The 12,495-nt window shown below is 42.0% G+C and overlaps 1 protein-coding gene across 1 annotated transcript in view; it reads left to right on the top strand.

The window, feature by feature from the left end:
• Positions 1-11,413, top strand: part of LOC6601076 — a gene marked incomplete at its 3' end in the record, with an annotated part of 35,965 nt that extends 24,552 nt beyond the window's left edge. The window contains exon 5 of the mRNA XM_026993959.1: positions 11,227-11,413. Coding sequence (XP_026849760.1) covers positions 11,227-11,413 — 187 coding nt within the window. The remainder of the gene's footprint in view (positions 1-11,226) is intronic.
• Between the last annotated feature and the right edge of the window lie 1,082 nt (positions 11,414-12,495).

Here is a 12,495-nt window from a genome sequence, read left to right as displayed (position 1 = left end):
TCTTTTATTTGTTCCGTTTGACTTTATTTGCTGTTGGTTTTTTCTGCTCTCAACCGGATGTTGTGGGAATTTTAGCATTCTGTTGCTGCCACTGGCACTGCCTCTGCTGCTGCTGCTGTTGCTGCTGCTGTTGCCGCTGCCTCTGTTGCTGTTATTAACTGTCATATGCGTCGCTTAAATGCTTATTTTGTAATAATAAACTGTCATGTATGGTGGTTACCCCCGCCATCCCCTCTTGTGTGGTGGTTAAAGTGGGTGGGGCAGCTCCCACACGACTGACTTAGTTATCAGTTTTTGTGTGTGCGATGCAGTTGCAGTTGCAGTTGCATTTCCTCTATGTGCTTTGCGTGGCGCGAAATATAATGACAGGCGGGGTACGCCTGCTTTTTCGCACATGCCACATGTTGTTCCAGGGAAAAGTGCACCCTCCAGAGGCAGAGGCAGAGGCAGAGGCGGAGGCACGGGCAGAGGCACCCCCTATGCGTGTCTAAAGTCAATTTGCAAAGGAGAGCCGGCCTACCTTTTACCCTGCAATGGACTCTCGACGTATACTTAATATTTGCAAAATTTACTTAGGGTTCTCTCCTCTCCTCCTCTCCACTCTCCTTTTTTTTTGTTTGTTTGACTTTCGGGTGAACCGCAAAGTTGTGGCCCATTTGGAAGTTGCAATTTCTTGAATGTTTTTTGTTTTTTTTTGATGGTTTGAGTTATGAAATTATTAAAATTATCAACTCGTTAGGTGGTGCTACCTTTTTTGAAGAAAAAAATAAAGCTAGAAATGGGGGAAGTTTCGTTTGGGGTTCAGCAAAGAGTGGGGCTCTGACCCAAGTGAAAGTTTTCTTCTATGGGGAAGGAGCTGTGCAAATGGTGGGTGGGGATATGAATCATAGGATATCTACCCTCTAAAATGTATCTGAAGTCTGTATTTTGATTAAGAAATGAATCTTTGAAGGCCAGCATCCAGTAACCAGATAGAGGGAATGTCTTAGAGACTTAAGTCTATTAAACGCTATATTTTCATACATTATTTATATTTTAAGATGGTTATTGTATAGAAAACTAATGAGAAATCCACTACAAATCAAACTAAGAAGTGCAGGAAGGGCAAGTTTTTACTGAGAAAGAGTTCCCCTGAAGATATTTATATCTTCAGAGCATTAGTCATCCATTAGATATCCAATACTTGGATCTATCTTGCCCATAAATAAACCCAAGAAGATTGATTTGTCTAGACCCTAACAACACAAAAATTAGTTCACTTTCTTATCATATTTTGGCCTTGCCCTTGGAGTTCTTATCACTCTGCCGACACACCCATCATTGCCCCACCCCACCCCCTCTCTGGCTGCGGAAAGAACACTAACAAATCAAAACAAAACAAAATTGCCATAAATCTAGAAGAAAGACTATCGCCTGCAATTATCCGTGATATCATTGGAGCCATAATACTCGATGGAACTCGCCGAAAGCAAAGTTCAAGTTATGAGAGCCGCGATAAGGGCGGCTCAAAGACCGAAAAAACAGAAAACAACAAATAAACAGTGTTTATAATTCATGGAACTAATAATTTTCCTCGCTTTTCCTCCTTGTGATAAGAGGAAACCCACCCCCCGCCGCCACCAGTTGGCTGGCTCCACCGCTACTCTGACATTTTGCGAAAATTCCCCAAACGCAAATTATTTGGTCACGCGAATAATTTATTATGCGACCTGTTCCTCCTCCCCCCACCCATTCCGCCCGACATTCAACCTTCCGCCGCCGACATCTCGTGACGACGCGGTCTCCGACGACGGATGCGGTATGGTATGAAAAAAAAGCCCCAATCCCAGTCCCAGCCCCCAGGCCCGAGGCCCGAGGCCCCAGGCCCTCGTTCCAGTTTCAATCCACAGACAGCGGTCGACCGCCCACGCCCACTCATGGAAGCCGCCCGCCCCCTTTTGGGGCCGACCCCTGCTGTTGGGTTTGTTTTTCATTCATTTGCGAGATACGCGAGACACAGAGCGTACTACGAGATACGATTACTCGTACAAGTGGCTCCATGAGATACAACCGACTGTGGCGACTGTGAGATACTTTCCGACTGTCTGGTCTGTCTCTCGTGTGGGAGTGTGTGTGTGTGCATTCATTATCGAACCTTCTCCTCGCGTATCCAGAGCCCCAGCACCCCAGCACCGCATCACCCACTCCCACATTTTCTTAATGAATGAATTGAAGATAATTAATTCGTCGTCGAGTGACTGCAGTTCTCCCTCTCCCTCCTCCAAATGTGGAGCCCACAGCGGGAGGATGAGCAGCTCTGGGTTTTGGGAAACGAATGGAACGTCGCATCATGAATGGCGAAAAGATATACTGTGTGCGATATACATGATACGCGACCCACGCGAAAAAGGGGAGAACTATCCGCCTTCCCAGGTGTGTCACTTCCACGTGTCCCATGATCCTCTTTACAGATCCCTGCACCAAATCCAGGGATCATCTGATGGATGGATCCTAAGGAGACTCAAGGGCATTTATTCTCTGTAAATAAAGAATAGATCTTGATTGCGATGACAAAAAACTGTTGAGGGATGCATTTCTCCATCTGAATTTCTCTTTTAGTATATTTGCAGTCTTTTTTTTCTCGCAATTATGGATATATATATATGTAATTTCTGAATTTATGCAGTATTTATTTCTGGTATTTTTAAAATTTTTTTTTCGGTATTTTTCAGCATATTTCGCCCGTTTTTGTGCATCTCCCAACTCCATCTATAACCTTCTAATGCTATATTTCCCCCAAAATGTCCATAACCCAAGAGCCAACGTGAGTGTTGCATGCACCTTCCCTTATTTGAGGCCACCATCTCTACGAGGAAGTATCATGTTTACAGGCGTGACCGAAGGGGGTAGCAGCCAGACCAGACCCCTGGCAAGGGTGGGCGAGGGCTTGGGCCTCGGCTCTCGGGCCAGAGCCAAGGCAGCAGCAAGAGCCATGGATTGGATGGTTATCATGCAATCGCCTTTCGCTTTTCATGGCGGCAGCAATCCGAATGTTGTATTCATTTGTGTATTCGCTTATTCGTTTCAACTTTTTATTCATAGAAATTCCTCGCACTTTTATGACTCGCGCTCGTGTGGTCGATTAAATTTTCGAGACTCAACCAGCAATCTGCATAGTTTGCATAGTCGCCACAGTTGCCTCCCCCCTTTGTACTCGAACCTCGTGGCAGGCACAGGCACAGGCACAGGCACAGACAGTGTCTCTCTCTGCTGCGGATCGCATGATTCACTTTGCCACATGCCGCCTCCCTGCCCTCGGCCACCCCCCTCTCGCTTTGTGGGCCAATTAATCTCTCTGGCTATTAAAATGTTATTACTCAATGTCTGTTTTTCGGTTTGAAGGGGGTGTGTGTGTGTGCTGTTGTTGTTTGTATTTTTTATTTATTTTTTTTTGGCTCTGGGGGAGGCGTGATGATGAGTGCACCCCCCGTTACCCTTTCTTCCGCTTAATTTTTGGTTATTTATCTAATAGTTTCTTATCGAAAACTTCCTTTGGGTGTCGTCCACCACTGGAAGGGGGGGTTGCTTGCATGACTAATGCTCTGATAAGGGTTAAATATTGGGCTGACAATTCAAATCAATTTTCATGACTCAATTGTTTATGGGGGAATCAACGTTTTTGTTTGGTACTGATCCAAACTTCAGAAGGGATATATTTTGGGGGTTTTCTTGGTATATACTGTACATACTGTCTTTCTTGATTATCATGTGATAATTTCTTACACAAAAAAGCGTATTAAATGTATCTCTTTATATCTTTAAATTATTTGGATATTCTTCTCGTTATTCTTTGCGGTTTGTTAAACCCCCGAAAAGCGTGGAACTTGTTTCGTAAATATCTTAATTTTTATTTAGGAATTTCTTTTGCCGAAAAAGATTTTGTTTTATTTACAGATTTATTGCATTTCTTTCCAGTGAAATAAGAGACCCAATCAGCATATGGCAATGATATTTTCAATGATCTGGGGCTGGGCTCTTATCGGAAATACCGAAGCTTTATTTTTAGAGCAATTCTGTACAAATTCTGAAGTCCGAGCCGTGCGATGTCGTCAATTTTGATTCACGTGCCAGGCGGATGGTGTCGCATGAAGTCATGCCCCAATCCCCGTATCCGTACCCTCTTCTCTCCAAGCAGTCAGCCTCCTCTATAGCTCTCGAGTCTCGATTACGGCCTTGGTGGCGGTGGCGGTGTCGGTGGCGGTGTCGGTGGCGTCGTCGGTGGCGTCGGCGGCACAAACAATAATAATGACGCCATGGAATTACCGATGAGACGCCTCCCTGGGTCCGTTTCGCATCATTGTGGCAGAAATAGCAGCAGAAATGGCAGCTGTGCTGATAAGTTGCAAAAGAGAACAAAAACAAAAACAAACAAAAAAGAATAATAATAAAATACAAACAAGCATCACACAATGCAATTTTCGCATTAAAAAATCCAGACGAGTGACGAATCGAATTAATGGATAAAACGAGGAGAAATCGGATATCAGTGCATTCGATGATTGGAATTTGGTTAAATATAGCAATATTAAATTGCGATATTACGAGAAAAAAAATGGAATATTGCGATATGATGAGAAATAAAATGGAATTTCATTCGATAAACGTTCAAAGGGAGTTTTTTTTTTTTAGTTCAACGAGGGGCTCTCCAGAAAGTCTTATCAATTGACAAGAGATAACCACGAAAAATAAATAAATACTGAAAATACCACATCTAAATACTGAAAAGATCCAATTAATACTGTACAAAATACAACAATTTAAATAAAAATACTGCAAAAAATTGGAAAAAATATCAAAAATATACCCAACAAAAGAAGGAGAAGGAAAATATATAAAATAACAAGAAAAATACCTAAAAATACCAATTAATACTGGAAAAAACACCAAAAATTTTAAAACTTATGACTGCAAAACATTGAAAAGAACTAGAGTCGCAAAATTATGATAAAAATACCGAAACATGGAAGGAATTTGCATAGGAAAAATGCCACAAAATAATTGGATTACAAATGGGATTCTTCTCTTGGGTAGTAGGAACGGATCTACTTGTTGGCTCCAATAAAACCAATCATCTAAACAGCATTAGTATTATGTGCTTCCATTACCTAAATCGAATGAATCAGAGACCCTCACCATCATCATAGTCTTCCTTCTCGAATGTTTTATGCGTATCTGTATCTGTATCTTTGCTCTGTTGCATCCCCATCAGCGCTTTTGGTGGCAATTGTGGAGTCTGGTCGCGATGTCTCCATTTGTTTGTCGCACATTCACAAATTGTTCTTCTCCATTCTTTGTCATTAAATGCTCCACACACTCAAACATTCATACACTCACTCACTCTCCCTCTCTGTCGCTCTTTCAGTGAATGCTGAATGAAAATGACCGCTGGAATTTATGGGTGTCTCCTCCACCTCCTTCTCTATCCCCCCCCCCCCCCCCTCTTTCTCTTACCCTTTCTCTCTCACTGTCGTTGGCTCTCTGTGTGTTTGCTCTTTATCTGGGCAAATATTTACGCTGAACTTTCGTGTCAATTGATGTCACATTCCTTCTCCTTTCTCTTTTCTTTTTTTTTTCGCTGTTCGTTTGTGTGTGAAATTGTAAAGAAAAGTGTGGAATTTTACTGCCTTCTGACCTGCCACTAAATCAGCTGATAATTTGCCATCGCCATCGGCATCGCCACCCATCGGACGATATCTGTGGGTGTTTGAGTGTGCATCCAAGTCTCTCTCTCGTAAGTGTTTGAGTGGGCGCCAGATGAGGCAATGAACAGATTTGCTGTGCGTAGGGTAGGGTCATTGATTGGCCTCCGTTTCCCATGCCTTCCTCTGCTTTGAACTTGCACCACACAGCCGGTTCGCCTTGAGGCGGGGGGAGGCCGGCACGTACTCTTCTGGAGAAGCCAACAGATTAGGGCAGCATTTTACCATATTTCTGTGGCAGGGAAAGACGAGAGTGCAGTAGATGAAAGCATATTAGGCCCCAAATGATGGGATCATCAAGAATGGGATTGTACGGGATTTCGAGCATATGCACTGGGATTAATCGGTATGGAGATACATAGATTTATTTAAAATAAATGAGTTAAAGGATCACCTACTGATGTCTTTATAAAACATTAAAATTACATAGATAATACCATATAGAATAATGCCTTCAAACCGTTAAAAAATACAAAAAAAAAGGAGTTTGCTATGTTTCGTGCAGCATTTTCCGGTATATTGCTATAGTTTTCAGTAATTTGAAATTTTGTATGCAATTTATTTCAGGTATTTGAAGGTTTTTTCCCCGGTATATTACAGTATTTCTGTAGTATTTTGTGTGAACTTTTCTCTGGTGCTGTTTCATTATTTTGTGTGGTATTTTTCGGTATTTTCGGTATTTTTGGTATTTTTCCTGTATATTTTATTTTTTATGTTTGAGGTTTAGTAAAAGTTAAGTTGAATCCATAATCAAGTAATAAATTTTCAAGTGCTTTGCAGAAACAACTTTTAACCGAAAATGAAAATCAATTAACAGAGAAACCCAAATAAATACATACAAATGTACATATGTATGTGTTTATGTACGACCATGCATGAATTTGGAGGGTGGGGCGGGTTGGTGTGGAAATGGCTCTGTATTTCTCTGACCAGCAGAATATCGACTGGACTGGACGGGACTGGAAAGTGTTGACAGGCAACAACACCACACAGGCACCGCACAGGCACAGGCACAGGCATCTCGTAACCACACGAACGAAATCCATCATGATAAAGTCTGTTGTTGTTTAAACAATTATTAGTTAAATTAACTGTTAATTTCAATAGGCGGCGGTGTCGGTGTCGGTGGCGGTGGCGGTGCCGGCGGCCACACAGAGACCATACTCCATGACACTCTTCATGACAGAACCATCCGTGTGATATATGAGGGTCCTGGACACATCGACATGGCTAGAGGGAGCAATGGTTTTTGGAATGAGTTCTGGCCACATAATGGTGGAGGGGGGGAGCGCATTATTAATGCGATTATTGGAGAATGAGAGGCGTCACTCCGCACATGCAACACAGAGATCCCGCATAAAGTTATAGCTGGAAACAGAGAACATAACAGAACCGAACCGAACCCATCATCATCATCATCGATGGACATCATGAGCCCTGGAATCGATGTTCGTTTTGTTGTGTTTGGGTATTTCCGTGGCAAATTGCAGTGGAATACTAATTTACAGATACAAATTGATGCCTGCCCCGACGCCGCATCGCGACGCTCTGTCTAACGATAGTGGAGGAGGAGGAGTAGGAGGAGGAGGAGGGGGGTATTCTATTCCCCCGCTCATTTGTTTGGCGGTGGCCGGAGGGGTGAAATTTTCGGGTGTTGTTGTTGAAAATTCGAAAATTACGTGACTGCATTCGGAAAAAGAAAGGCGCAAGAATTTGTCGGAATGTAGCAACAGAGGTGGTTGGGTGGGGGGGGCCAACTTTGGCTTTGGCTCTGTCGCTGAGCTGAATTCCAAATGAAAGAGAGACGAGACCATCCAAAGGGGGTGGGGTGGGCTGGGGATGGGCTTCGGCTTCGGCTTGGACTTGGACTTGGGTGGGGAACGGCTCGTGCGACCCCCAATATGTCTTTGTCGTCGGATAGGCCTTTTTCCGTTGCTGTTGCTGTTTCTGTTTCTGTTTTTCTGTGTATCTCCTGTGTCCAGGCAAGACGCGAGGTCCTGCGTGTCTCAGGGCATAGATTGCCCCACAGAAATGTGAAAAAGTAGGAAGAAAATACATTTCAGCAATAATGTTGTTAATTTTTTAAGTTGATAAGGTCAAAGGGTAGCTGAAAATAAGGCTAAACTTTAAGGGCAGCTTGTACAAAGAAAGATGTCCCCGTTTTTGATGGAATAGGTACGTACAGTATGTCAAGAAACTCTTTACACACTGAAAATAAATTAAATTTTTTGACTTTGGATAAGAAAATAATGGCCTTTGGTTCAAATTTATCAAATTTTTTTAATTCCTAACCATTCAGGGATTAATTATAAAGTAGCTAGTGAAAAAAGAATAACAAAACTATAAATAGGTAACTTACAAAACAACAAAAACAATGATTACTCATTTTTGACACTGTCAAGAAACTCTTTACACAAAATATTTTCATTTTTTAAATTCAAAATTCTTCGTAATTATTTAATATATTTAACTTATTTTAATATTTGGTATGTCCTCCCTTAGCATTGACTACATGCTGGAGCCGTTTTTTCATCGAATTTATCAGTTTTTGTAGGTCATACTCAAAGGGAATCTTTTGCCACTCTTCCAGTATGAATTCTTTTAGCTGATTGCGGTTTTTGGGCTGTCTTTTCCCACTTTTTTCTTCAAGTAGGCCCACAAATTTTCAATGGGGTTAAGATCGGGACTCTGGGGTGGTGTATCAATAACTTTTCCACAGTTGTAAAGCAGCCAAGCTCTCACATTGGACTCTTTATGTTTGGGATCATTGTCTTGATAAAACTTGAATTTAGCCCTATTGTCCGTAATGAGACCAAATTTCTCCGCACTGCTTTTTAAATTTGTTTTTAAAATTTAGAGGTACTGTTTGACATCCATTGTGTTCTCAATAAATGCAATATTTCCCACTCCTCGGATAGAGATGCACCCCCAAATCATAACCGCAAGTTTTCCAAACTTTACAGTCGGAAAGATGTTTCGGTTATCTAAAGCTATTAACGGCTTGCGCCATACTCTGGGTGGACCATCATTGTAATAAAGCATCATTTTTGTTTCGTCGCAATATATGACGTCATCCCAATACTCTGCCGGCTTACTGATCATGTTAACAGCGAAAGTGAAGCGCTTTTCCACATTGACCGACGAAAGCAGCGGTTTTTTTCGTGCCATTCTGGAAGAGTATTTATGGCGTAGAATAACCTGGCGTACTGTTTCGTGTGAAACAACCAAGTCAAGTTCTTCGTCAAGTTCCTTGGCCAGAGTCCTGACCGATATTTGTGGATTCGGATTAACTTTCCTCATGATTACGCGGTCTGCCCGTCTGTCTATCTTCCTTTTACGGCCACCTCCACATTTTGTTTCCAGTCTCCCTTCGTTCTTCGCGAAACTTAGGACATTGTAAATTGTTTTCCTTGATACTGAAAACATGTCTACCATGTCTGCAACAGATTTGCCCAACTGGTGATTATAGTAAATCATTTGGACAACGTCAAACCTTAGTCTTTTGCCAGGCATTTTAAAAATTTCAGAAAGTTAGTCTGTAGATGTCACCCGGTCAAAATTTCGCAACCAAATCAAAGTCAATGCAAAAATAGAGCAGCACTGAGCAACGCCAAAAGCATAGATTACGGTAAAGTCCCGTTTTTTCTAAGAACGAGATCAAAACAGAGCTCGAAAACGAAATGTGTAAAGAGTTTCTTGACAGTGTCAAAAATGAGTAATCATTGTTTTTGTTGTTTTGTAAGTTACCTATTTATAGTTTTGTTATTCTTTTTTCACTAACTACTTTATAATTAATCCCTGAATGGTTAGGAATTAAAAAAATTTGATAAATTTGAACCAAAGGCCATTATTTTCTTATCCAAAGTCAAAAAATTTAATTTATTTTCAGTGTGTAAAGAGTTTCTTGACATACTGTATGTTGATGAAATGTGTTGGAAAAAAGGTCAAACGGTGGCTTTAAATCGTTGAAAATTGCAAAAAAGTTGCTTTATGGAAAGATTATTCTGTTGGTAATGGAAAAGTCAAAGGTTGCTGATGATATAGGAAGGACGATATGGGAAGAATAGAGGACAGATGGAAGACTTCTATAAGTCTCTGCCACTCTTTCTCTCTCGCTTTTGCTCTCTTTCCTTTAAAGCACTATCATCTTGAATCTTCTAATAGTTAAACGGGGCAAATGTTTTCGTTTTTATCCTCACTTTGTACACAAATTAGTGGTACTCGTAATACTCGTTCTGTTGACACTTTGCCATGGCCAATTCCGAAAGCGGAATGGCTGTCAAAAGTAGGAGGTGGAGTACCGGGAGGAGTACCATTGGCATAATGGGAGGGGTACCAGCAATAGCTGTCAAAAGCGAGGATGGAGGAGAGGAGCAGAAGGAGGTGGCGTTCTCTCGTGCGTGCATTGGTAAATCGTCACACGATAGTGTATTTCGTGTCTGGTTCTTTTTTTTTGTTACTCTATTTGCACAGTTCTGGGCGGGTTGAAGTTGGGAACGGGTGTGGGTGTGGGTGTGGGTGTGGAAGTGGGTGACCCCGCCGCGTTGTAGAGGTGGTGACCCCGTGCCCCATTCCATTCCAAGCTCGGACTTCAGAGGACGGGACCCTTCTCTAATGGAGTTGTAATGAGTGTGAAAATTAATGTCGTCACATTACTCACGCACCCAAATACAGGAGGAATTGAAAAGAACGAAGCGCCAAGTACGGGTGTGGGGGAGAAGGAAGGGTTTCGTTTGCATGGCCGTGGGTTGGAGAAGGGCAGAATGGGAGCAGGGGGTTTGCATCAGCGTTTCCTGGAGGTGGGGGAGGGTTTCTTCTGGGAATGGGAGTGGGAATGCCAATGGGGGGGTGGGTTATGGGTTCGGTAGGTGGGGCACTCGCCCTGTTGATGGTTGGCTCTCTGCTAATATTTGCGCTTAACTGGAACTGAAACTGGAAGTACACGCCGTAATCAATTGTGAATGCTACCAAACAGAAGGCCGGGAGGTGTTCTGCAATGGGGTGTAGAACCACATTTATGGGAGAAGCGAGTGAGTCATGACATTGCTGATAAGATATAGCCCCGATATACCATGCCGTATACAGATTATGCTGAGCCGAGAGGGCAGAAGATCTGCGATATGAATGAGGGGGACGCACACAGACGATACGAGTCTTTAGTGGGATAATATTATGAGAGGAAAGACGAAAAATAAACATCTAAAGCCACAAATGAAGTGTCTATTCATTGCAAACATTCATTTCTATTCATTCCTGTCTATTAATACGTAAAAAATACTTCAAAAATAGGGAAAAATGCTTAAAGTACTTTTAAGATTATTTTCACTTTCCCCAAAAAATACATACACACAAATGTATGTATGTAAAGGTACAACATATAGGTATATGTATGTATACTTTTCCGTAATTTCTTGATGCTTTTATGCACTTTCATGCACTTACTTGCCCCCACTTTTCTTTATTCAACATTTGATTCAATTCTTCATAGCTCGCACGGCATCCATCACATTTGCTTTGCCTCTTACTGCCACCAGACACAGTGCCTTTCCTCCAGTGCCATCAGCCATCAGCCATCAGCCACCAGCCACGGCCGCAGCAACTGCCTCCTGCCACTGCCTCACCTTGTGCCCTCTGCCTCCTGCCTGCTGCCTGCTGCCAGTGCCTTTGCATTGAAGGTAAGTCCAACAACTTTTGATTTATTTACACATTTGCTGAACCTTCAAAGACAAACATACAGACAGGCAGACTGTTAAATATTTAGATTCTCGTTACTTTTTTTCGGGAATTGTAAATCACTCTGCGAACAGAGACGGAGAGGCAGAGGCAGAGGGAGAGAGCGAGAGATAGAGGAGATGCCGAGCTGCAAGATACATTTACCGTACGAGTGGTACATAGCTGCAGTGGCACGTAAATCGTATCTGGCAGATGCGACATATTTAGATTAGCTACCAAGTCAACTGCAGAGCAGTGCTCTTGGGCAATTAGAGGAGAGGAAGCGACATATGGTGGAAGCAGGGTGGCACTTATGGTAATATTGCGGAGGGGCAGAAGGTATCTATAGAATAAATATGCATAGTATATGTTCTATATCCGTTCTTTCTTTCTCAATGATCTTTCCAGCTTTTGGCTATATTTAAATGGCATTTAACGCTACTCCATCGATAGATTGATGAATGAAGCCAAGAAACAAACACAATTAGTTCTATTCGCAGATTTTTTTTTTGGTATGTTTAAACTCTTCTAAATATACCCACAAGCATTTGTTTACCCTAACGATCTGAGTAGACCCACATGACCTTCAACTGGGTGCATGAGCACCCGAACGATTCTTAAAGATAGATTTCAATAGAGTTCACATCCAGAACCTGTTCCGCTTCGTTTTTTGCAGAATGGTAACTATTTTTAACCCCAATGCTGAATTTTTGATAAATGTTGATGGATTTTTGTGTGTGTGTTCTCTGTCGTCGCGTGTGGGGGTCGTCGGTTCTCTCTATCTCTCTCTGTCTCTCTGTGTCTCTGTCTTTCGAAGAACTCGCAAAAATATTCATTACGAAAGCTAAAAAGACAACAAAACAAGCCAACCCGACAATCGACAATGGCATAGTTTTTGTTTTTTCTTTGTTGTTGTTGTTGTTGTTGTTGCTATTTTAGCTGTTTGTTTATTTGCTTTTTGCAATTCTATTTTTATCATCATGCAGTTTATTTATAAAAATGGAAGGCATTCGGCGGGGGCTCCATTATCTCAAAACTAAAATCG

Source organism: Drosophila persimilis, unplaced genomic scaffold, assembly GCF_003286085.1.
Source record: "Drosophila persimilis strain 14011-0111.01,24,50 unplaced genomic scaffold, DperRS2 tig00000977-arrow-arrow-pilon, whole genome shotgun sequence".
Classification (NCBI taxonomy): domain Eukaryota; kingdom Metazoa; phylum Arthropoda; class Insecta; order Diptera; family Drosophilidae; genus Drosophila; species Drosophila persimilis.
The sequence above is the reverse complement of the archived record's forward strand: the minus strand, read 5'-3'. Positions and strand labels throughout refer to the sequence as shown.